The 24229-nt window shown below is 43.7% G+C and overlaps 1 protein-coding gene across 1 annotated transcript; it reads left to right on the forward strand.

The window, feature by feature from the left end:
* The first annotated feature begins 9117 nt into the window (after positions 1–9117).
* On the forward strand, positions 9118–24229 carry LOC130412950 (tripartite motif-containing protein 16-like). Its single transcript, XM_056737768.1, has 6 exons — positions 9118–9785; positions 9984–10079; positions 22080–22301; positions 22676–22832; positions 23173–23229; positions 23451–24229. Exons 1-6 carry the CDS (start codon positions 9201–9203, stop codon positions 23978–23980), a joined length of 1647 nt encoding a protein of 548 aa, XP_056593746.1. The 5' UTR covers positions 9118–9200; the 3' UTR covers positions 23981–24229.

Here is a 24229-nt window from a genome sequence, read left to right on the forward strand (position 1 = left end):
GCACTGTTAGTTATGGGCTTAAAATAAACCTTTGTTTCAGTGTGATCCTGCACTTGTCTAAGTTGCGTGTCAATAATCAGCCAGACATGAAATGTGTATTTTAATTGTTTTCTCTGAAAAAATGTTACTCTACCATTTGCATATTTAAAATATGTTTTATTCGAAGTTAGTATGGTCCTCAGGAGTAAAGTTAGTGTAGGAACAGACTTCAACCAACAGAGGGCAGCAGTGAATAATAAATAAAACGCCATTGGACGTATCTATTGCTATAAAGTTAAGAAATATCTTTAAAGTGTATATCAATGACGCATACCAAAATTTATAGGCATAACAAAAGTAAAATATATAATTAAAGATTGGAATTTCTGCCAATCTCAAATTAATCATGAGTACCTGTACAGTTGTATTGCACACATCGTATCTTCGAAGAGTATTTATTTTAGTTTAGTAGTAATCACATTCATTAAAGTTAGATACAGTTGTATGATTATTTCAGAAAAAAGACGGAATATCCGGCATCTTTTAGCTCTGGGACCGAGAGATCTTTCAGTTCTACCAGAAAGACTCGGAAGGCCAAAGTTGAGTATTCGACATTTATTTGACAGCTGATAGACAGAATATATATGGTTATAATAAAAGATGGTAACAGTTCTTTGGGGTAGGCCCTGTCCGTGGCTCGCATCCGGAGGGCCAAGAAGTCCTCCACTTCCCGCCTTGAGATGGTAAGGCGGGGGCGTAGCCAACCCCAGAGAATGATCGTGGGCTTACCTCTGGAGCGGGGCCTACCCCGAACTGTTACCATCTTTTATTATAACCATATATATTCTGTCTATCAGCTGTCAAATAAATGTCGAAGGGGTAGGCCCTGTCCGTGGCTCGCATCCGGAGGGCCAAGATGTCCTCCACTTCCCGCCTTGAGATGGTAAGGCGGGGGCGTAGCCAACCCCCCTGGGGTTATATTGACAGGGACCTCCTGGTGGTGGTGGGGAGGATGGTGGGGCTAATCACGTTGCTCCGACTGCGGACATAGGAAGGGGTAAGTGGCGATCTTTTATGTTCCATGTTGGAAGGTGATTGGTTGGGTGATGATTGGCAATGAGTGATACAGGATTGAGTCTTCCTGGCAGAACTAGCGCTGAAGCTACATTTCCAAATGATCTCCCAAATCGTTATATAAAACATCCATCACTGAAATGTCCTTAACAAACAAACACACCTCAACTTCTCTCACTATCGCAAGAGTAATGAATCTTGATAAGCGGGTCTTCCCATCATTCGTGAGAAGCATGAGAAGGACGTTTAACAGTGTAAAGAAGTCAGAACGCATGAAATAGCATGTTACCTAATATTTAAATATATTTTATTGTCTCCTTTCTCAGAAACACTAATCTCAGATGATTTAAATTATGATCATGGTTCTGTGGCATGTGAATAATACAGGATTTTTATCTACAGAATTTTGGTGTGAAGTTCAACAAGCAATATCTGTACACACACATATTTCTGCAGATAGATTATGACACAGAATAACACTTTCAATCATTTTATATAAGCAGCCCTTTATTGAGTATTTTTAACTGCAACTTATTATTATTTAGTGAGATCTCATGCAAGTTTGCTAATCTCTTCAAATTTTAACAACTATGAACTGAAAAATCAAATATGAAATAAAACTTATGTGATCATAAATGCATTTAAAGGTTCTGTGTGTAAGTTTCAGAGGCCACTATTGGCGAAGTTGGAAATTGCAACCTAAAGCTCCGCCACCCCCCTCTCCCTCCCATTAGAGAAGCTACGGTTGCCGTCAAAGGACAAAAGGGTTCCGTAAATGATAGCGACCATTATCGGTGGTGTTGATAATTGCAATCTACGTCTCACAGGCGAACAACAGACTGAAGTTACGGACACAGAACAGAGATGTCGTCGTCTGAGACAGCAGAGAGTAACCTTTGCGAGTCAAGTGACGAGGCTTATTTACAAAGAAAAATAAATAAATAAAGGTTACTTAATTCATCATTTACTGTTTTATTGATCTTCCAACACAAAAACAACTTAATGCCAGTTTATAAATACTGTATTTTGCATGCCTATAGGACACCCGAAGAGTGTCAGACTTTCTGTCAAAGTCTTATCACCAGGTCGAATCCTGCTCAGAGCAGATATGGGTATAGCTACACTTCTTAATTCCATTCCATTTTCTACCGCTTATCCGAACTACCTCGGGTCACGGGGAGCCTGCACCTATCTCAGGAGTCATCGGGCATCAAGGCAGGATACACCCTGGATGGAGTGCCAACCCATCGCAGGGCACACACACTCACTCATTCACTCACGCACTCACGCACTCACACCGTACGGACAATTTTTCCAGAGATGCCAATCAACCTACCATGCATGTCTTTGGACCAGGGGAGGAAACCGGAGTACCCGGAGGAAACCCCCGAGGTACGGGGAAAACATGCAAACTCCACACACACAAGTCGGAAGCAGGAATCGAACCCCCAACGCTGGAGGTGTAAGGCGAACGTGCTAACCACAAAGCCACCGTGCCCCCCTTAATTCTTAATTAATTGTTTAATTCCATTATCTCTGCATTTATGTCTGAATTTATTAATTTCTTTATTCATACACTTTATATACACTTTACTAAATAATTTCTCGTCGTCCATTAAAAACATATGCTCTGATGTAATACATTCACAATGGCTGATGTTAATGATGTTATGATGGATTATATGTTTTGATATATCTAATTCACTATAAAAATAAATGGTACAGTTTTTAAAAAATCCACAGAAAAATCCACGGGCCCTAAATTCCTCTCCTGAAATCAAAGTACATCCCTATGAATTAATGCAGCCTCTTGACTGGATCCTCTATAAAAGCACAAATGACATTTAAGTCTATGAGATGGTCTCTGTGGGATCAAAATAAATGCCATGAATTACTGTATTAATAAATGAATAACAGGGCTCTCAAGTTTTGAAGAAAGGCAAGAGTGACACTCCCCCCAACCCCCCCCCCCCCAGAAGAAAATATCTGACACATGACACTGACAATTTAACCAAATACAAAGTGTTTATTCAATTTCCATTTATAAAATTTGTCTTCTGACACCTTAGCCATCTCCTCCACCGTCTCTTCCTCTTCCACCTGCACTGTCTCATCATCTTCCACCTGCACTGTCTCATCATCTTCCACCTTCACTGTCTCTTCCACCTGCACTGTCTCATCATCTTCCACCTGCACTGTCTCATCATCTTCCACCTGCACTGTCTCTTCATCTTCCACCTGCACTCTCATCATCTTCCACCTGCACTGTCTCTTCCACCTGCACTGTCTCTTCCACCTGCACTGTCTCATCATCTTCCACCTGCACTGTCTCATCATCTTCCACCTGCACTGTCTCTTCCACCTGCACTGTCTCATCATCTTCCACCTGCACCGTCTCTTCCTCTTCCACCTGCACTGTCTCATCATCTTCCACCTGCACTGTCTCATCATCTTCCACCTTCACTGTCTCTTCCACCTGCACTGTCTCATCATCTTCCACCTGCACTGTCTCATCATCTTCCACCTGCACTGTCTCTTCATCTTCCACCTGCACTCTCATCATCTTCCACCTGCACTGTCTCTTCCACCTGCACTGTCTCTTCCACCTGCACTGTCTCATCATCTTCCACCTGCACTGTCTCTTCATCTTCCACCTGCACTGTCTCATCATCTTCCACCTGCACTGTCTCATCATCTTGCACTGTCTCATCATCTTCCACCTGCACTGTCTCATCATCTTCCACCTGCACTGTCTCATCATCTTCCACCTGCACTGTCTCATCATCTTCCACCTGCACTGTCTCTTCATCTTCCACCTGCACTGTCTCATCATCTTCCACCTGCACTGTCTCATCATCTTCCACCTGCACTGTCTCATCATCTTCCACCTGCACTGTCTCATCATCTTCCACCTGCACTGTCTCATCATCTTCCACCTGCACTGTCTCTTCATCTTCCACCTGCACTGTCTCATCATCTTCCACCTGCACTGTCTCATCATCTTCCACCTGAACTGTCTCTTCCACCTGCACTGTCTCATCATCTTCCACCTGCACTGTCTCTTCATCTTCCACCTGCACTGTCTCATCATCTTCCACCTGCACTGTCTCATCATCTTCCACCTGCACTGTCTCTTCATCTTCCACCTGCACTGTCTCATCATCTTCCACCTGCACTGTCTCATCATCTTCCACCTGCACTGTCTCATCATCTTCCACCTGCACTGTCTCATCATCTTCCACCTGCACTGTCTCTTCATCTTCCACCTGCACTGTCTCATCATCTTCCACCTGCACTGTCTCTTCCACCTGCACCGTCTCCTCCTCTGTCTCCTCCCCTAATGTGCCTACCATTTTCGCCACCTTCTCTGGGCCAGCATCCTGTAACCTGCTCTTTTTGGGGGGCTTTCCTCTCAGGGTGAATGAAAGGATGCTTAGTTGCCTTTTACCTGACATCTTTGAAAGACAGATGCAATGATTAATGCATCCATGGCCAGGATTATATAATTATAAAATATGACATGATTTTAAAAGTGACCTATAACATCGACTATACAATGCACTTTAATTAATTTAGATTTAATACAATTATTAAGCCTATTGGAGAGAGATATATTTATAATGTGACAATATGTCAGTCATCGTGTGATAACGAAAATATGACTAGGCCTAGACTAACGTTACTTGTTTTGAGCAGATGTTGTCAGTGAACAGGCTGTAAAACTGTTGGCTAAGTAACAGACACTCATGAAAAACTGATGCTAATTATCTGGGAAACATTCTCTAACAGCAGTCAAGTTGTCATTGTTTGTGTCAAACAAGTTGTGAATTTGTTGTAACAGGAGATCATTACTTACTTTGTGCTCAAAGTGATGCTCGGAGGTCCAGTGGTTTCCTCTGTGGGTGAACGAGGAAGATGGTGAACAATTCCAGGATGCTTTTTTTTCATTGGTTGTTGTGTTAAATCTTACGCAGATACAATAGTGCTATTTTCTGATTGGCTATTGTGTAGCCTATTTCTTTTTTTGATTGGCTGATAAGTGGGAGGCTAGATTAAAAACTCCAGGGGAGACGCGCTTGATTCCTGCCGGTGTTATGCTGAAAAATGCACCCCTGCCAGATTATGCACCCCCTCATCCCCACAATGGTTAGGGTGAGGATTAGGTGTTAGGGGAGGGGTTAGGATTAGGTATGGGGAGGGGAGTGGTTAGAATTAGCCAATCAGACAGCGTGTGTTTGAAGGGGGTGCTTAATCTGGCAGGGGTGCATTTTTCGGCACAACACTACCTGTGCTTTAAAAAAGGGGAGGAGATGGAAAGAAACTCTGGGTTTACCAAAGAAAACCTGCTCCCGACCAGGGGTGCGTTTCCCACAAGCATCGTTAGCCAACCATGGTCGCAAGTTCCGTCGTTCCAGCATATTTCAACAATTTAAGCGTTTCCCAAGACCATCGTTCCAACGATATATCGCAAGCAGCATTTCAAAGTTGCGTGGTTGGAACTAGATCTAGAGCTGTGGTTAGAAGCATCGTTCCTTATGACAACTAGACTTGCATGCATCAAGCTTTTTATCAAAGTAAGAAAGCATATGCAGTGCATTCCATAGGCCCTATCCATCACTCGAAATATATACAAATTTAATTGGACGCTGTTTTATGAAAGTGCACATGCGTATGATCTGCGTGCGCTAGGACCCTGGGGAATCCCTGGGCAGAATGACGTAGGAGGAAACTTAATAATACATTATTTAAATATCGTGATATAATACAACAGATAACAAAAGTAGTCCATCAATGCAATGTATGTTATTTAGAGCAAAAATTTGACATTAAATCGATCTGAACGTATTTATTTTTTCAAAAAATTGAACTCCGACAGAGTTACGGTTTCGGGAAACAGTCGTGACTTCCTTTATAATTTCAGGAAACGCACCCCAGATTAGGTTCATGGAGTAAATTGCTATGGTTACTGACTCTGAGTTTACAAATTACCTCTCTTTTAGAATTGACCTGAGTTACCCACTTTCTCTGGGTTTTTTTCTTCTTTCTTGTTTTAAATAACGAATTTCGTTATTGAATTAAAAATGGAGGCGTTTTGAAATCAATCTGTTTTTTCTGACTCTTGGCCTGCTTCCTTTATTTAATAGTTTAGTTTAACAAACCTTAAAATGGTTATGAGCTGTAACAAAGACCTTTAATTATGTATGTATTTATGTAATTTGAATGCACACGCACAAGTTATAACATAAAGGTTACGAATATCAAAATTCCAAATTGAAGTAAGCTGTAAGAATGTACAGATACTACATCTGACTGAAAATTAAAATGTGTGTTTTGTTTGTTCAATTGAACAATGTACTTTTGTATCTTTATAATATCAAACATTGTGGAAAACAGTAAACGAAAAAGAAAATGCAATTATATGGTTATAACAAGAAACCCTTAAACAACTATGACTAAATACAAACTAAACTCGGGCCTGGGAGGAGTTCGGTTAGGCCATGGAGAAGGACTATCGGTCGGCCTCGAAGAGATTCTGGCAAACCGTCCGGCGCCTCAGAAGGGTAAGCAGTGCCCTGCCAACGCTGTTTACAGTGGTGGGGGGCAGCTGTTGACCTCGACCGGGGATATCATCGGTCGGTGGAAGGAATACTTCGAGGATCTCCTAAATCCCGCCGTCACGTCTTCCATTGAGGAAGCTGAGGCTGAGGGCTCGGAGGCAGACTCGCCCATCACCCGGGCCGAGGTTGTCAAGAAACTCCTCGGTGGCAGGGCACCGGGGGTGGACGAGATCCGCCTTGAGTACCTCAAGTCTCTGGATGTTGTGGGGCTGTCTTGGCTGACACGCCTCTGCAGCATCGCGTGGGGGTCGGGGACAGTGCCCTTGGACTGGCAGATCGGGGTGGTGGTCCCTATTTTTAAGAAGGGGGACCGGAGGGTGTGCTCCAACTATCGGGGATCACACTTCTCAGCCTCCCCGGGAAAGTCTATGCCAGGGTACTGGAGAGGAGAATCCGGCCAATGGTAGAACTTCGGATTCAGGAGGAACAGTGTGGTTTCCGTCCCGGTTGTGGAACACTGGACCAGCTCTATACCCTCTCCAGGGTTCTGGAGGGTTCATGGGAGTTTGCCCAACCAATCTACATGTGTTTTGTGGATTTGGAGAAGGCATTCGACTGTGTCCCTCGCGGCATCTTGTGGAGGGTGCTCCGGGAGTATGGGATTCGGGACCCTTTGCTAAGGGCTATCAAGGCCCTGTACGACCGGAGCAGGAGCTTGGCTCGCATTGCCGGCAGTAAGTCTTGTTTCCGGTGCATGTTGGACTCCGGCAGGGCTGCCCATGGTCGCCGGTTCTGTTCATAATTTTTTTGGACAGAATTTCTGGATGCAGCCAGGGGCCGGAGGGCATCGGGTTTGGGGACCACACGATTTCATCTCTGCTCTTTGCGGATGATGTCATCGTGCTGGCCCCATCAGACCAGGACTTTCAGCATGCACTGGGACGGTTTGCAGCCGAGTGTGAAGCGGCTGGGATGAGAATCAGCACCTCCAAATCTGAGGCCATGGTTCTCAGTCGGAAAAGGGTGGCTTGCTCACTTCAGGTAGGTGGAGAATTCCTGCCTCAAGTGGAGGAGTTCAAGTATCTGGGGGCCTTGTTCACGAGTGAGGGAAGGACCGAACGGGAGATTGACAGACGGATCGGTGCAGCTTCTGCAGTAATACGGTCGCTGTACCGGTCTGTCGTGGTGAAGAAGGAGCTGAGCCGCAAGGCGAAGCTCTCGATTTACCTGTCAATCTATGTTCCCACTCTCACCTATGGTCATGAGCTGTGGGTCATGACCGAAAGGACAAGATCCCGGATACAGGCGGCCGAAATGAGCTTTCTCCGCAGGGTGGCTGGGCGATCCCTTAGAGATAAGGTGAGAAGCTCGGTCACTCGGGAGGAGCTCAGAGTAGATCCGCTGCTCCTCCACATCGAGAGGGGCCAGCTGAGGTGGCTCGGGCATCTTTTCCGGATGCCCCCTGGACGTCTTCCCGGGAAGGTATTCCGGGCATGTCCCACCGGGAGGAGACCCCGGGGAAGACCTAGGACACGCCTCGGTTTTCCCCTGGAAGAGCTGGAGGAAGTGTCTAGGGAGAGGGAAGTCTGGACATCCCTGCTTAGACTGCTACCCCCGCAACCCAGCCCCGGATAAGCGGTAGAAGATGGATGGATGGGTATGTAAACTTTTGCCCTGGGCTATTTTGAGAAATTCTGTTATTATTCTTAAGTGTGAACTTCATGTTAACTTGCTCAGGGCAGGACTAAATTAAAAAAAAATATATAATTTTCAAAAATCCTCTTATTCTTCCAACTGCTTCAGCTTTTTCTTGCAAGGGGTATGTAAACTTTTGAGCACAACTTTATATACTATACAGTATGTGCCGTGGACTTTTGTCATGGTCAGATCCTCACAAGCACCATTAACTATCTCTCCTAACCTAGAGAACCGAAAAACACCTATATTTTTCTAATGTCACGGATCTGCAGCCTCTCTCACTTCGCAGCCCTCACTCTCCCCCGAATTCTGATCACCTGCATCTGAACTGAATGTCCTCCCCACGGCCACCAAGCACTCCATAAGCATGGTCTGTAGAATTTGCAATAATGTTATTGTTGTAATGTAATAACTGTTAGATTAAAAAAAGAAGTAATGTCAGATTAAGAAATGTATTGTTTATATTTTTTGGTTTATAGTTTTCTTGTAGTGCAGCCATAGGAAGTCAGAGAGTGTGAACATCTATAATGTGTCAGAGGTTCACATGTTTCCTCTCAGTAGAAAGCCGGTATGGTCTTCTATCATATCTTTAATATGGAAAACTGCAAAATCTCAAAAAGATCAATTGTGTTAAAAGGCATTAAGGTTTGGCCTCCAAATTGTTTGTATGTCTGTATGTCAATCTGTGAGAGAACAACACCTGGTGGATGTTTTTAAAATATGTCGTATGAACTCACACCCAGCAGATGAAGAAAACCAGGCTGGATTAACCTGTTCTTCACACATCTCATGATGACAACACCAGGAAACTACTTCAACTGCTCATTTCAGAGAAAACGAAACTTTTTTGAAACACTCACGTCTTTCTCTCTGTATGTATATTAGTGAAATATGGCAGAAGGGAATATGTCTCAAGACAAGTTCAGCTGTTCAGTGTGTTTGGATCTACTGAAGGATCCAGTGACTATTCCCTGTGGACACAGTTACTGTATGAGCTGTATTACAAACTGCTGGAATCAGGAGGATCAGAAGAAAATCTACAGCTGTCCAAAATGCAGACAAACCTTCACATCAAGACCTGCTTTAATCAAAAATGTGATGATCACTGAAATGGTGGAAGAACTGAAGAAGACGAGACTTCAAACTGATGTTTCTGATCAATGTTACGCTGGACCTGAAGATGTGAAGTGTGACGTCTGTACTGAGAGAAAATACAAAGCTGTCAAGTCCTGTCTGGAGTGTCTGAACTCTTACTGTCAAAATCACCTTCAACAACATGAAAGTCTCTTCAAAGACCGACGCCATCATTTGATGGATCCCACTACAAAACTCAATGATATGATCTGCTCAAAACATAATAAACATCTGGAAATCTACTGTCGCACTGACCAGAAGTGTATTTGTTATCCGTGTTTGATGGATGAACATAAAAATCATGACACTGTAACAGCTGAAGATGAAAGAACTGAGAAACAGGTATGATTACACCTGAAACAGACACCTGTGTCATCTTTTCATGTATGCTAATGCTAACAGTAATGCTAAATACGATGCTAAAACATTATTACCTATCATTATAAAAAAATAGAGGAGTTCAGTTAATTGTGGAAATTTGAATAATGTAATGCATGCAGATTTATTATAGCCAATATATGAGGTTTTGTTTTGTCACAGAGGGTTTTGGGGGAGACACAAAGAAACTTGAAGCAGAGAATCCAGGAGAGAGAGAAGAAGCTTCAGGAGCTCAGAGAGACTGTGAACTCTTACAAGGTGAGATTCTGAGAAAAAATCTGCTGGCAGGTATAAAAGACACTCCTCCTGCAGTGCTGGAGAACATTTTTTATATGGATAACAAAACCCATTGACACACATTCAAAAACGAACAGCTGGTCTCATTTCCTGTATTCCGTTGAAGACAGTGCATTAGCATTAGCCGTTACCCTTTTTTTCACGAGTTCACCTTAGCAAATAATTAAAGGGGGGACAGCGTGGTGACGCTGAGAATTTAGTATGCGTATTTGGCGTGCTGTCCGGGGAGAGAGCTCCGGGGTCGGCATTCTCTCCCGACCCCGGAGCGCTCTCCCTTGTTCGGGGCGAGGGCTCTGGTCTCTGTTTGCCCGTGCCCCGAGCGCTTTCCCCCACTTTTTGGTAGAAAATGGTTTTTAAAGGTGAGGAGTCGGGGTGGAGGTGGGATGCTGCAAAAATCTATGAGTGAAGGAGGTAAGGCGGTTTCACAATTTATAGAGCTCGTTCTGATTTGGAAGGATAAGTGATGTGATTGCTAATGCCGGGCAGCTGCGTGATTTCTGATGCCGTGCAGCTGCTTAATTATTTGCACATGCTCCTCCCGAACTTTGTTAATAAAACATCATTTCACGAGTTCACCTTAGCAAATAATTAAAGGGGGGACAGCGTGGTGACGCTGAGAATTTAGTATGCGTATTTGGCGTGCTGTCCGGGGAGAGAGCTCCGGGGTCGGCATTCTCTCCCGACCCCGGAGCGCTCTCCCTTGTTTGGGGCGAGGGCTCTGGTCTCTGTTTGCCCGTGCCCCGAGCGCTTTCCCCCAAAAATGCGACTAGTGCAGGACAGCAGCCAAAGCTGGGCGTTATTGCCCCCCCGAAAGTTAGCAAGGTTTACAGCTGTGAGTTGCTGGCCTTATTTTGAGTAGGGTCCCGGCTGGAGCCTCTGCGGGGTTGGTTTCTGTGGGCTTCTGTGCGGTACGGATACTAGTGTAGTCATGGGAAATGTGGATGGAGGCCCCTGTGCGGAAGGTGCTGCTGCTGCGGTTTAAACGACGTGTATGGGAACCCCTACTGGGACGACGCTACGTCTGAGGCTGAAGAAAGCTTCTGCTGGGGTAGCACTGCTGCGGTAGTGTAAACAACGGATAAAGGCCCCTGCTGGGGTGGCGTTGCTGCTGCGGTGTGAAAATGTAGATGAGAGACCCCTGCTGGGGTTGCGCTGCTGCTGCAGTGGGAGATATAGGTAAAGACCCCTGCTGGGGTGGCACTGCTGCTGCAGTGTGAAATACAGATAAAGGCCCCTGCTGGGGCGGCACTGCTGCTGCAGTGTGAAATGTAGATAAAAGCCCCTGCTGGAGCGTCACTGCTGGTGCAGAGGGAAATACAGGTAGAGGCCCCTGCTGGGGAAGCACTGCTGCTGCAGTGTGAAATATAGATAAAGACCCCTGCTGGGGTGGTACTGCTGCTGCAGTGTGAAATATAGATAGAGGCCCCTGCTGGGGCGGCAGCTGCTGCTGCAGTGTGAAATGTAGATAGAGACCCCTGCTGGGGTGGTACTGCTGTGGCAGTGTGAAATAAAAGCCCCTGCTGGGGCGTCACTGCTGGTGCAGTGGGAAATACGGGTGAAGGCCCCTGCTGGGGTTGTACTGCTGCGGCAGTGTGAGATAGATAGAGACCCCTGCTGGGGTTGTACTGCTGCGGCAGTGTGAGATAGATAAAGACCCCTGCTGGGGTTGTACTGCTGCGGCAGTGTGAGATAGATAGAGACCCCTGCTGGGGTTGTACTGCTGCGGCAGTGTGAGATAGATAGAGACCCCTGCTGGGGTTGTACTGCTGCGGCAGTGTGAGATAGATAGAGACCCCTGCTGGGGTTGTACTGCTGCGGCAGTGTGAGATAGATAAAGACCCCTGCTGGGGTTGTACTGCTGCGGCAGTGTGAGATAGATAGAGACCCCTGCTGGGGTTGTACTGCTGCGGCAGTGTGAGATAGATAGAGACCCCTGCTGGGGTTGTACTGCTGCGGCAGTGTGAGATAGAGGCCCCTGCTGAGGCGGTACTGCTGCTGCAGTTGAAATAAAGAGCCCCTGCTGGGGCGTCACTGCTGGTGCAGTGGGAAATACAGGTGAAGGCCCCTGCTGGGGAAGCACTGCTGCTGCAGTGTGAAATATAGATAAAAGACCCCTGCTGGGGTTGTACTGCTGCGGCAGTGTGAGATAGAGCTCCCTGCTGAGGCGGTACTGCTGCTGCAGTTGAAATAAAAGCCCCTGCTGGGGCGTCACTGCTGGTGCAGTGGGAAATACAGGTGGAGGCCCCTGCTGGGGAAGCACTGCTGCTGCAGTGTGAAATGTAGATAAAGACCCCTGCTGGGGTGGCACTGCTGCTGCAGTTGGAAATATAGATGGAAACCCCTGCTGGGGAGCACTGCTGCTGCAGTGTGAAATATAGGTAAAGGCCCCTGCTGGGGTGGCACTGCTGCTGCAGTGGGAAATACAGATAAAGACCCCTCCTGGGGTGGCACTGCTGCTGCAGTGTGAAAAGTAGATAAAAGCCCCTGCTGGTGCAGTGGGAAATACAGGTGGAGGCCCCTGCTGGGGAAGTACTGCTGCTGCAGTGTGAAGTATAGATAAAGACCCCTGCTGGGGTGGCACTGCTGCTGCGGTGCGAAATACAGGTAAAGACCCCTGCTGGGGTGGCACTGCTGCTGCAGTGTGAAATATAGATAAAAGCCCCTGCTGGGGCGTCACTGCTGGTGCAGTGGGAAATGCAGGTGAAAGCCCCCCTGCTGGGGAAGCACTGCTGCTGCAGTGTGAAATATAGGTAAGGACCCCTGCTGGGGTGGCACTGCTGCTGCAGTGTGAGATGTAGGTAAGGACCCCTGCTGGGGTGGCACTGCTGCGGCAGTGTGGAAAAATAGGAAAAGGCTGTGGTTGTGAGCTGCTGGTGTGTGTGGGGGATTGCCGGCGGGCTGGGGTTAACGGTTTTGGTTAATGAGGGTTCGGTGTGCTTCTTTAATGTGGGAACGATCGGAACGAATGTAGCTTTTGAAAGCTTCTGAAGACAAGCGACCGAGTGTTTGGATTTGGTGCTGGGAGAGTCCTTTTTGGGCCGCTGTTGTGGCTGCTCCGATTCTGAAGGAGTGGCTGGAAAAGTTATCGGCTGGGATGCCTGATTGGATCAAGACTAGCTTGAGGTGTTTCTGGAACCAGAAACGCGTGGTGGGGCGGTTGAAATCGTCTACGAAAAGAGGGTCGGAGGGGATTAGGGTTTGTGTGCTTCTGAGCTGGAGGTAGGCTTGGAGGGTTTGGTATGGTTGGAGAGCTGATGGTAGATTAAATATGTATATGTCCTCTCTTTGTTTGGTCTGTCTTACTCTGTTTAATAAAGTAAGATATTGTGTCGTCATCCATTACGGAGAGATCTGAAATGGTGGGGTGGATGTCTGGATTGAATTTGGATGTGATAGTGAGTTCTGAACATCTGAGTAAACCGAAAAAAGCTAATATGAACATGGCGTCCAGTGTGCGGGCAGTGTGCGTGGAGTTGTAGCCTTGGCGGAGAGTGATTATGCACTTAGTTAGTATTTCTAGTGTTATGGGTTTTCTGGGGTCGGGGCGGGAGGGGTGGGCTCTTTGGATGCCTTTGATCAGCATGGAGGTCTGTGAGCTGGCTATTTGGGGTGAAGGTGATCCGAAAATTAGTTTGTGGAAAAATTGTAATCCGCTTAGGTATCCTTTAATGGAACTGGCTTGGAGGTTTTTTGAGGTGTTTAGGTGGGAGATGAATGAGGTGATGGCTAGCATTGAGAAGTCTGGGAATGTTAGGATGAATCTAGCGTGGAACGATTTGAAACATTTCCAAGCTGTGAGATAAGATTGTAGGGTCCTGGGGGAGACTGAGAGGATGATGTGGCTGAGAGAGACGTCAAGGAGGGGCTTCAGTGGGTGGCCTAGGGGAATATTGGTTACGAATAGGGAGGTACTAGGGTGGGGTGTTGGACTGCTTCTGAAACTAGCTGCCTGAACTTCGGCTAATATCTGGTCCGTAATGTTGCTGGCTACGGGAGGAGGTTCCCAGGCTGGTTCGTTCGGGGGGATGGCTATTGGTGTTGCGGAGTGAATGGTGAAGGCGGCACGGGATGTGGTGTGTTGGAACAAAGGGGCGGCTGCTGGAGCCGCGTACGGATGCAGCATCACGCTTTGGGCGGCTCCAGAGCCTGAGGCAATAGGAAATGTAGAGGAAGCTTGAACCTGCGCCTGTGCCTGTAACGGAGGCAGCCTCACGTTATCAATTGGCAGTGTGGCTGCAGGCCAGTGGCTAGGGTAGGATAGAGTGTTGGGGAATAAGGGGGCGGCTGCTGGAGCCGCGTACGGATGCGGCATCACGCTTTGTACGGCTCCAGAGCCTGTGGCAATAGGAAAATTGAAAAAGGTTTGGGCCTGCGCCTGTGCCGGAGGCAACCTCGCGGTATCTGAAGGCATTGGGGCTGCAGGCCAGAGACCGGAGGGAAAGTGGGACGGAGGATAGTGGGATAGGGTAGGGAGGGTTGCCGCTGGCGGGCGCGTGCTCGCGCCGCCGTGGTGGTGATGGGCCGGCGTGGAGTCGTCGGAGGTTCTGGACTCGGGTGATCCTGCAGCCGGCTGGTTGCTGGTGTCCGCGTGGTCCGGGGCGTGGCTTAGGCTGGCCGAGTGTCGTCTTTGCTTGCTTGGTGAACGGCGCCTCTTCCTAGCCGCGGTTGGAGTAGACGATTCCTGGTGTTGGAGGATTGTGGTGCTGCAGGTCTTGTCAGCGGCTTTTAGTTTTGATGTCGGAGCGGTTGTTAGAACTCCGGGCAGGCTGGAGGTGTATAGGTGGTTTAACTCCGCCTTTCTTGCCTTCTTGGAGAAAGGGATGTCTGCATTTTCTAGAGCCTTTCTCAGGGTTACGACGGTCCATTTCCTCATCTCAGGAATCGAGTGTTGAGCCGAGGCATAGGAAGAGGTGGAAGAAGCTGCTGATGCCCTGGATGGCGGAGTAGATGACGCCGTGTTGCTTCGTCGTTTTGGGGTGCGACGGACCGTGCGGGAGGGCTGGCGGCCTCTTGGTGTCTCTGTCCTCTTACCCGTAACAGCTTCTTGTCCTGTGGTGGTGCTTTGGTGAGCGGTTGAGTTTTCTGAGGGACCCTGGTCGGCAAAGAAGTCGTTGTTTTCCATTTCAGAATTGTCGATCTCAGACATGCTGCTGTATGCTGCAAAAATCTATGAGTGAAGGAGGTAAGGCGGTTTCACAATTTATAGAGCTCGTTCTGATTTGGAAGGATAAGTGATGTGATTGCTAATGCCGGGCAGCTGCGTGATTTCTGATGCCGTGCAGCTGCTTAATTATTTGCACATGCTCCTCCCGAACTTTGTTAATAAAACATCATTTAGCTAAAGGATGTAGCCATCTAGTGTCTTCAGTCCTCACTGCAGAACAAAAGATCCAGGGGGCAAGGTTTAAATCAGATCCAACTCCTCCCACTTTATTTGCTTAGCCTCAATAGGCCCTTTTGACAACGGCGTCACTTAACTTCCACCTTCTCGCAAAGCAGTGTATCATGATTACCATCTTACAACAAAAAAGAAGAAGAAGAAGCAGTACTTCTGTTTCACGCTGGAACTTAACAACAGTGACAGAACACTTATTCAAGTGTCCTTCATAATCAAACAGCTATTGTTTGTATACTTTATCTAACTTTGATCTTTAATGGACGTTCACACAATAACGATAAATGATAACCAAGTAATTTATATAGAATGAGTTCACAACACAACTATTCCAAGACAGATGTGAGACACGATATTGTTGGAACCACTCATTTACGAATTACAGACATAAGAGTTCAGAAAGTGGTGTTTTAGGTGGAATATAATACTTATTGATATATTACCTACATATTACATGTATGAGCAAGCTAGCAAGAAATACGTTTGGGTCCCTGTGGTGTGATGAGCGCACTTAGTTCTGCTACGTTTTAAAGGAAAGACTTTTTCAGCAATGAAGGTGTGACCTGGGGGATCGCTAACCGGATCTAGGTTAAATGGTTCTTTACTACGCCACCTGGTGCCTATCACACCAGGATATACTCTGCATCTCAACTGCTTGAGACATCATCTAAGGCAAGTAGGTTCATAGAAATGCACCAAGGATGAACTAGACAGAGACGTGCTTTCAATAGAAAAACAATAATACTTTATTGTACATTAAAAATGATTTAGAAGAGTGGTGGCATCACACTAGAGGCGCAGTAGGTACAAACAACAATGATTGGACTAGAAAGAAAACTGACCTGGCATTGGCTGTTTAAGAAAACAATACAATTAACAAATTAACAAAAGAAATACTGGCTCACTATCAAGGCAAGTTACCTGTCCGGAATACGCGCGACGTTCACCACCCGTGCTTTGGACTAGGGCCCACAATCGCATGCATGCGCGCACACCCACACACACACACCAGGCACAACCACTACGAGCTAATAATTCAATCAATAAGGTGAAGTGCAGTATACCACTACAACGCGTGGAGCAATGTGTAAGAACCGAACCAGGAACCTCCCTTGTGAGCAGCTACAAGAAAGGACAAAAAAAGTTATTATCGATAAGAATATAAAATTATACACTACTTGAACAGCCAATACCACGGTGAATTAACCATAATAAAGAAAAGAAAATTTATATCTAGGAAGGAAACTTAATTTAGGCAAGGCAAAGCAGCAGGAGCAATCTGCCTGCAGACAACATCATTAACATTAGTGCTTAATATACACATACATAATCACATAGCGTCCAAACATCTAAAAACCCTTTTCTTTTACCGCAATGTTGACATACACAGTGACACCGTGGAAATGCAGCCCTTCGCGCCAATCTTCACACTCCTACATAATCGTTACACATATTCATTAAATACATTTCTATAATGAATTGACAATAAAAAGCAGTAATGCATCACGTCAAGACAACACAATCAGGCTAATTTTACACGTCTTCCAAGCTATTAATCCTCCCCCTGGGTCTACTCTTAACAATAAACAACCAACATTACCTTCTTGACGTTACGTCTGAATTGCAGTACAGCTACCCGGCAGGTGCTTTGCCCAAGACCCTCGGCAATACACAGCACGACTACCCGTAGGCGTCTGCAGTGGCGGAGCCAGAGGGCTAGTTGGGGTGGCAATTGCCACCCCAGACGAAGTCCTTGCCACCCCTGTTGCCACCCCGCTGAAAACATTACACTGTTAGATTTTTACGAACATTTCCCAAATCTCCCAGCGGACGTGAATGCATCCTTACGCAGCACGCACAAGCGTGCAGCCGCAGCGTGCTGTTGCTGCTACACTTTTCATTGGTTAAGCTGACACGCAGCTCTTTCGTGACGTGCTCCAAACGGCTCCAAAACAACGCCGACAGCACACAGGATCGATGAAGAGCATGTTGCTGGTATGTACGGCTTTTATTGGTATTAAATTAAACGAAGTAGTGTTATAACGGGAAGTAAGGGAGACGTTGCACTTTAGTGCTTAGCATTAATACTTCATGAGCATAACTAGTCGTGAAACTGACTGACTAATACAGTCACGCCTGCGTGAATATGCTTAGAACATGTTGTTAGCAAATGTTCATCAACAATCACAGACATTAGGAAGGCTTATTCATATTGGCACGTGTAATGCAGCACTAATCTTAGTATAACAGACCGTTGTCATGAAAAACAGAGCGTTGCCATGGACGCAGGATTCTAACCGTAGAGACCGAACGGACTATTTTCTTTAGCGAAAGCAATATAAATAGTTTTTAAATCAATAAACTCCCTTTTAAATCAATATGTTGTGTCAAATTATTTATTGTAATATAATAAGCCATGTAATAAGCGGGATAATGTATAGCGAGGTGGTTGTTATAGCGAATAAAACCCCTTCAGGCTGATTTAAGATCCCTCCGCTTCACGCCGGGCTCCTAAACAGCCTGTCGGTGTTGTATTCGCTATGACAACCGCCTCGCTATACATTATCCCTTACTTAACATAACATGTCTAGATGTCTTTAAGCAATTTTCCTTGTGTTGTCAAATAGGCTAGACCTCAATATACTCAGATTTTGTCGTCATGTATTACTTTAGTATTTGTATTATTAGTAACGGTGTACTCATGGTAAATAATAACAAGCAAATTGTTCCAAATTATGGTTTCTTCATGAGGTGTGTAAAACATTTTGCTTCATCTCACCAGAACCGCAGAATTATGCTGTTCTGAATCTGAATGTTTGTATTTGTGAACTTGGTGGTGCCATACCATGGGTAGATGCAGGTTATACCTGGAACAACTATTGAAGTTTATCATTAGAGTCAGTGTTAAAGGGCTCTATGTTTTTTTTGTATTGTTGTTCTACTATTATTCTTGTAGTACATGTTTGAATGTGTACAACTGCCTACTCCTGCCTTGTTTTGACGGGTCCAAGTTTACCTCAGTTTTTTCTCTTGGACTTGATTAGTCCAAGGAGCACTTTGAATACTTATTGTTCTATTTTTGCTGTATACTTAATACATATGTAATTGTGTACATTTTGGAAAATAAACAACTTTAATTTAATCTATATACATTTTGTGGAAAATAATTTATTTTTACCTTGCCACCCCTTTGACACCCCTGTTTTTAAAGTGTAGCTCCGCCACTGGGCGTCTGGCAATCAGTTAAACACCTTCGTTGCACAGGAGATCCGCAATCCAAAGACGTAACAAGACTGGAATAATCTGGACACCAGTGAATCGCTCCGAGTCCAAAAGTAAAGACGGTTTTATAGAAACCAGCCTAGCCTCAAATGAGCTGTTTAGCCACTCACGGCGAGCTGGGTGATGACAGAGGGCTACCATATCTGCCGAGGGACAAACTTCAATCAGACAGTGATTACTCTGCCGGTTACAAAGGCGCAAAGCAACAGGTGCTTTCAGCAACTTTTTTGTACTGTGTTTGTTTTGATTAACACAAATAAAAATAAAGACACAGATGGATTGTAATTATTTTCTGTACTGAACTAATATTTAAAAGTTTACATTCTTTTTCACAAAGAAGGATCACGATCGATCAAAACTCTGCCCGAAGTTACTCTCTCTCTCTCTTAAATGTACTATTTACTGGTAAATATAAATACTTAATACACCATATTTAGGTTTGTCATACACGCACATGGCGTGTCATGGGGTTGTTATACGTCATTCTGCATTTAAGATAACAAATAATGCAACATGGGCACAATTCTCTTAAAACGTAGATGCAGATTTATTAAAGGAGTAAATACTTACCAGGGAACACATTTTTTATAAAGTTTGAAAGAGTTGTCGGAGGCTTGGTGGTGAAGACGTTGAAATCAAGTGACCTTAAGTGGAGTCTGTTAATAGCAATGTGTTAGCTTTTTACTTCTGCAATTGTATTTCAGCTTCAAAGGTTACAAATGTTGTGTTAATTTGTAAAGATTATACTGATAGACAAAACGCGTAAACATCATAAACTTTTTTTGCGATCTTCCAAAAGTCTATTGGAAAAATTCATAGGCTTTCGGTCAAGGCAGAGCCATTGAGAAAGAGAGTCACGTTGACTCCAATGGAACTGTTTTTTTACAGTTTCAATAGTTCCCGGAAGTTACCAGTAACGCATGGAGCTGTGACTAAACAGACCAAGTGAGGTAAACTTCTAACCAATTTAAATTCGAAAGCCATTTAATGAATTTAAATAAAATATAATTTAAAGAGAAACCATAACTTCCTGGTACTATCTGAAGGCTCCATGAATCACGTGACGCTCCAGTTTCGGATTTCCCTTGTCAGAACTCTCTCTCTCAATGCCTCTGGGTCGAGGGAACCAGTGCAGCGCTTACTTCCGATTAGCCTACAAAAATACGTCATACCTCTGAGGTACTGGATTTCGAGAGTTGTTGCAACTTGTGGTGGCCAAGGCTTGCTCTTTTCAATGTAATCGTTTAGTGTATGCCTGTACGTATCACAGTTAAACATTTGTTTACCTAAACCCTTACCCTAAATCTAATAAAATAAGTTATTTAAAATATGTTAATGTTGCCGATTGGCATTATTCTCTTGCTAGGTTTAAATAACGACTACGCCACCCTGGAAATTGCACCCAAGGAAATTCAACAACACAACGGAACACAGGTTCGGTGGTGCAAGGAGAAGACAGAGACGTGTCGTTGCATTCAACAAAAAGACGTGTATTTCAAAAAGGAAGTGAAGCAACCCCAAATTATCATATGCAAATATGCACAAAGTTTATTATAACAGTCATTTTAAAACTTCACAAGATTTAAAATAGACATCCTCAAACATGCATAAAGGTTACTCAGGTCACAATCACATGTGGAAAGTTAAATTGGACCATACACAAAGACAAGTTGATTACTAGAAACTACAAGGCTAAAGCTTACCTCAGGGGTGGAAAACTAGATGAAAAGAATCGTTCTCAACCACACACATGTGCACAGCAAACACTACTAAGAGGTGCTAACAACCTGGTGCTCCAAACTCACAACCGTGTACTTCATCCACGTGACTAGCCTCCCCCTCACCACTCTCAGTCTTGATTGTAACTAGGAAAAAACAGAATAGAGGGGTTACTAAGTATCATAATATAAGGCGAACAAACATCTAGAAGTAGGATGGCTTCATAACTGTTCTACAACAAGCGTTCAACGGGCGCTCGACACAACTCCTTAAAGACTTGCCAAGAACGACTGAGTAACAATCACTTGGAGACCGGAAGGGGCAGTCATTACACCTACCTTTGAATGCTTCCTGCTAATGCACTTAAATACATAAGCCCAAATAGCACATTCCAGCAGGGATCAACAATTAAGGGAAGCCCCAACCCATTGTGCCAAATTAATAAATAAAGTTTGTCTTCAGCAAGTTTGTTTTCCGTCAAAAGAATAACTTTAACAAAATATTGTTTTGTCTTAAGATGCAAACCAGCAAGGTTTTTTGTAAAGTATGTTTTTAAAAACGATTTAAATATCCTAATTTAACTAAGGCGTAGTCCTGTTTTAAACTGATCAATGTCAAATCAGATCCGTGGGCGTGGCTTGTTAGTTTGGACTTTATCAGCAGAAATCTGTCGACCAATCAAAACATAGTGGTAAGAGACTGGAACCTTGCCCATGGATGTCACATTGCAGTGAATAGCTACTGATTGAATTCCGACTTTTCAAGCACAGATGTTAAATTTCTGAAGCGATTTTTTTTACTGAAGCGATTTTTCAGGTTGTGTTTTTCTTTCATGTGCCACAGAAGTGATCAATCTACAGGTTATTTAGTGCTGTAACCTGAATCCTGAAGTTTGCCTTTTCTGTCTTTAGGGTTAAAGGCTAGGGTGAAGTAAATGTCAAATCTACACTTGTCCCTCTATCATCATTCATATTTAAATACTATAAAATGCGAATTTCATTTAATTTTCATATTGTTCATACTTTTAAAATTGTTATAAAATGGATAGACATTGTAAATCAAAAACTTTAATAAACAATTTGAAAAAAATGTAGGTTACTTTTTTGGCAAAAATAAAGGACAAAATATGTTTGCCATTACAAATCAATAAGTTCATAGTCAATTATATTTAATTAAACCACAGTAACACTAAACACTAACACTAAAATCTAGCTTGTATTGGTGTGTTATATTTTGACCCACCTGTGTCTTACTTTTTTTGTGTTACTGTGTGTAACCAATGTGCAACTTGTATTGAACCACAGCAAAAATATATATTTCTAAAAAATATTTATGAAAAATGGTACTTTCGTTCCTGCTCCCCCCTATCACTACTGTACATCAATTATATGTCAACCAGAAGTTATTTTCTGTATCACACATACTGCTGTGCCTTGAAATGTGTAAACTGTATTTTATAAAGCTGAATTGATTTTTATTCACTCTGAAGTTCACTGTGTGTCACAGGTTGTGTGTGTGGCAGTAAGATGTGATTGTAATGTGTGTTTTTCCTGCGCTCTGCACAGACAGCAGTGGAGGACAGTGAGAGGTTTTTTATTGAACTGATCCGCTCCATTGAGAGAAGATGCTCTGAGGTGACACAACTGATCAGAGATCAGGAAAAGACTGCAGTGAGTCGAGCTGAAGGAGTCTTGAAGTGTCTGGAGCAGGAGATTGATGATCTTAGGAGGAGAGACACTGAACTGGAGCAGCTTTTACACACAGACAATCACATTCATTTCCTGAAGGTGTAGTCTCTATTCTTATTTTACTTTAATTTTTGCAGTGTTTATTTATTGAGAACCAAAAAGAATGTCTTTGAGATTTGAAATCCTCTTTGCATATAGACTGCCAAAAGTGTTTAATGTTTATATTTTATGCACTTGTAATCCAATTTTGTTCCAGATTATGTCTATTGTGTAAGTTTTAAATACAAAAACATATTAAAAGTTAAACTAAGATCCTAAACAACACAAAGAAAACAAAACAAAAGTAACAGAAGGGTGTAGCACAGATACTGTTACACTGTTACACTGTTAAAGTGTGATGGAGGTTGAAATGCAGACTAATAGAGAAAGTGAGGAGATAATGAAACTCTTTCAATCTTTTTTTTCTTCTTCAGAGTTTTCAGTGTCTTTCTGCACCTCCTGAATCTACAGTTTCACACATTACTGTCAGTCCTCTCGTCTCTCATGATGATGTGAGAACATCTGTCTGTCAGCTGAAAGAAAAACTGCAGGATTTCTGTAAAGAGAAGATAAATAATATATCTGATCAAGGTAAAATAGAAGATATCTGAATGAAGTCTTGTATTATCACACATGACCGAGTACTGTTGGACACTGTATAAGTTTTAGGGTCATGCTCTGAACATCCATTTTTAGCATCCAAAGTGGACTGTGTGAGTTAAGCATGTAAATATGTATAAATATTTTTCATGCAAGTTTGTTCTTGCTCAGATCACACACACATACACACAGATTTTCAGCCAGAGCAAAACAGTCATGCAGTCTAATCTCAGGCCTGTTTACACAGAGTCCTCACACTCTTTGTGTGTTATTGTTTAAAATATGTATTTGATATGAATATTATACTGATTATGTTTGTTTATGTCTTCAGTTTCATATATCACAACTGTTTCTGATGAGTTGAAGACCAGAGAGGAGTTCTTACAATGTAAGACATTTAATTTTGTATTTATGTAATTTAAATGCACTACAGCATGAAGAAAACAGAAAGGTTACAAATATTGAAATACCAAATTAATAAAATAAGTTGTAAGAAATGACTGATGCTACATCTGACTATAATGAAAACGAAAGTGCAATTATAGAAACATCCAGTTTTTGAAATTCTGACTTTTGTGAAACTGTAATAATGTATTTATATCTCATCAGATTTCAGGCAGTTCACACTGGATTTAAACACAGTGAATAAATACATCCGTCTGTCTGATGGAAACACAACAGCCACTAACACCAATGCAGTCCAGCAGTATCCTGATCATCCAGACAGATTTGAAATAAGGCTGCAGGTGTTGTGTAGAGAGAGTTTGTTTGGACGCTGTTACTGGGAGGTTGAGTGGAGTGGTGATGTGAGTATATCAGTGTCATATAAGAGCATCAGCAGGAGTGGAAAGAGTCGTGGGTGTTTGTTTGGACGTAATGATCAGTCTTGGAGTTTGCTCTGCTCTGACTCCACATGCTGCTTCATACACAATAACAAACACACTTATTTCCCTGTAGTGTCCAGCTCCTGTAGAATAGGAGTGTATGTGGATCACAGAGCAGGAATGTTGTCCTTCTACAGAGTCTCTGACACAATGACCCTCATCTACAGAGTCAAAACCACATTCACTCAACCTCTCTATCCTGGATTTTATCTTAGTTTAGGATCCAGAGTGAAAGTGCATCGTCTCACAAAGTAAATCTTAGAGAAGAAAATTTAAACTGTCCAATTCCGGGTTATAGGAGTAAATAGAAAAGGCCTCTTATAATATTGCATGTTCAAACAGTTAGTTGACAAATAAATTGCATGTGTACATATTAGTATTTATATTTATAATATAAAATAGCATAAGAGAGATTTATCTTCCTTGTTAGTTTTTTTATTTTTGACACCATTGATATTTGCATATAAATCTGTCAACTACCTACATAAAGATCAAGGCACTTGA

The sequence above is a fragment of the Triplophysa dalaica genome, chromosome 23 (assembly GCF_015846415.1).
Source record: "Triplophysa dalaica isolate WHDGS20190420 chromosome 23, ASM1584641v1, whole genome shotgun sequence".
Lineage (NCBI taxonomy): Eukaryota > Metazoa > Chordata > Actinopteri > Cypriniformes > Nemacheilidae > Triplophysa > Triplophysa dalaica.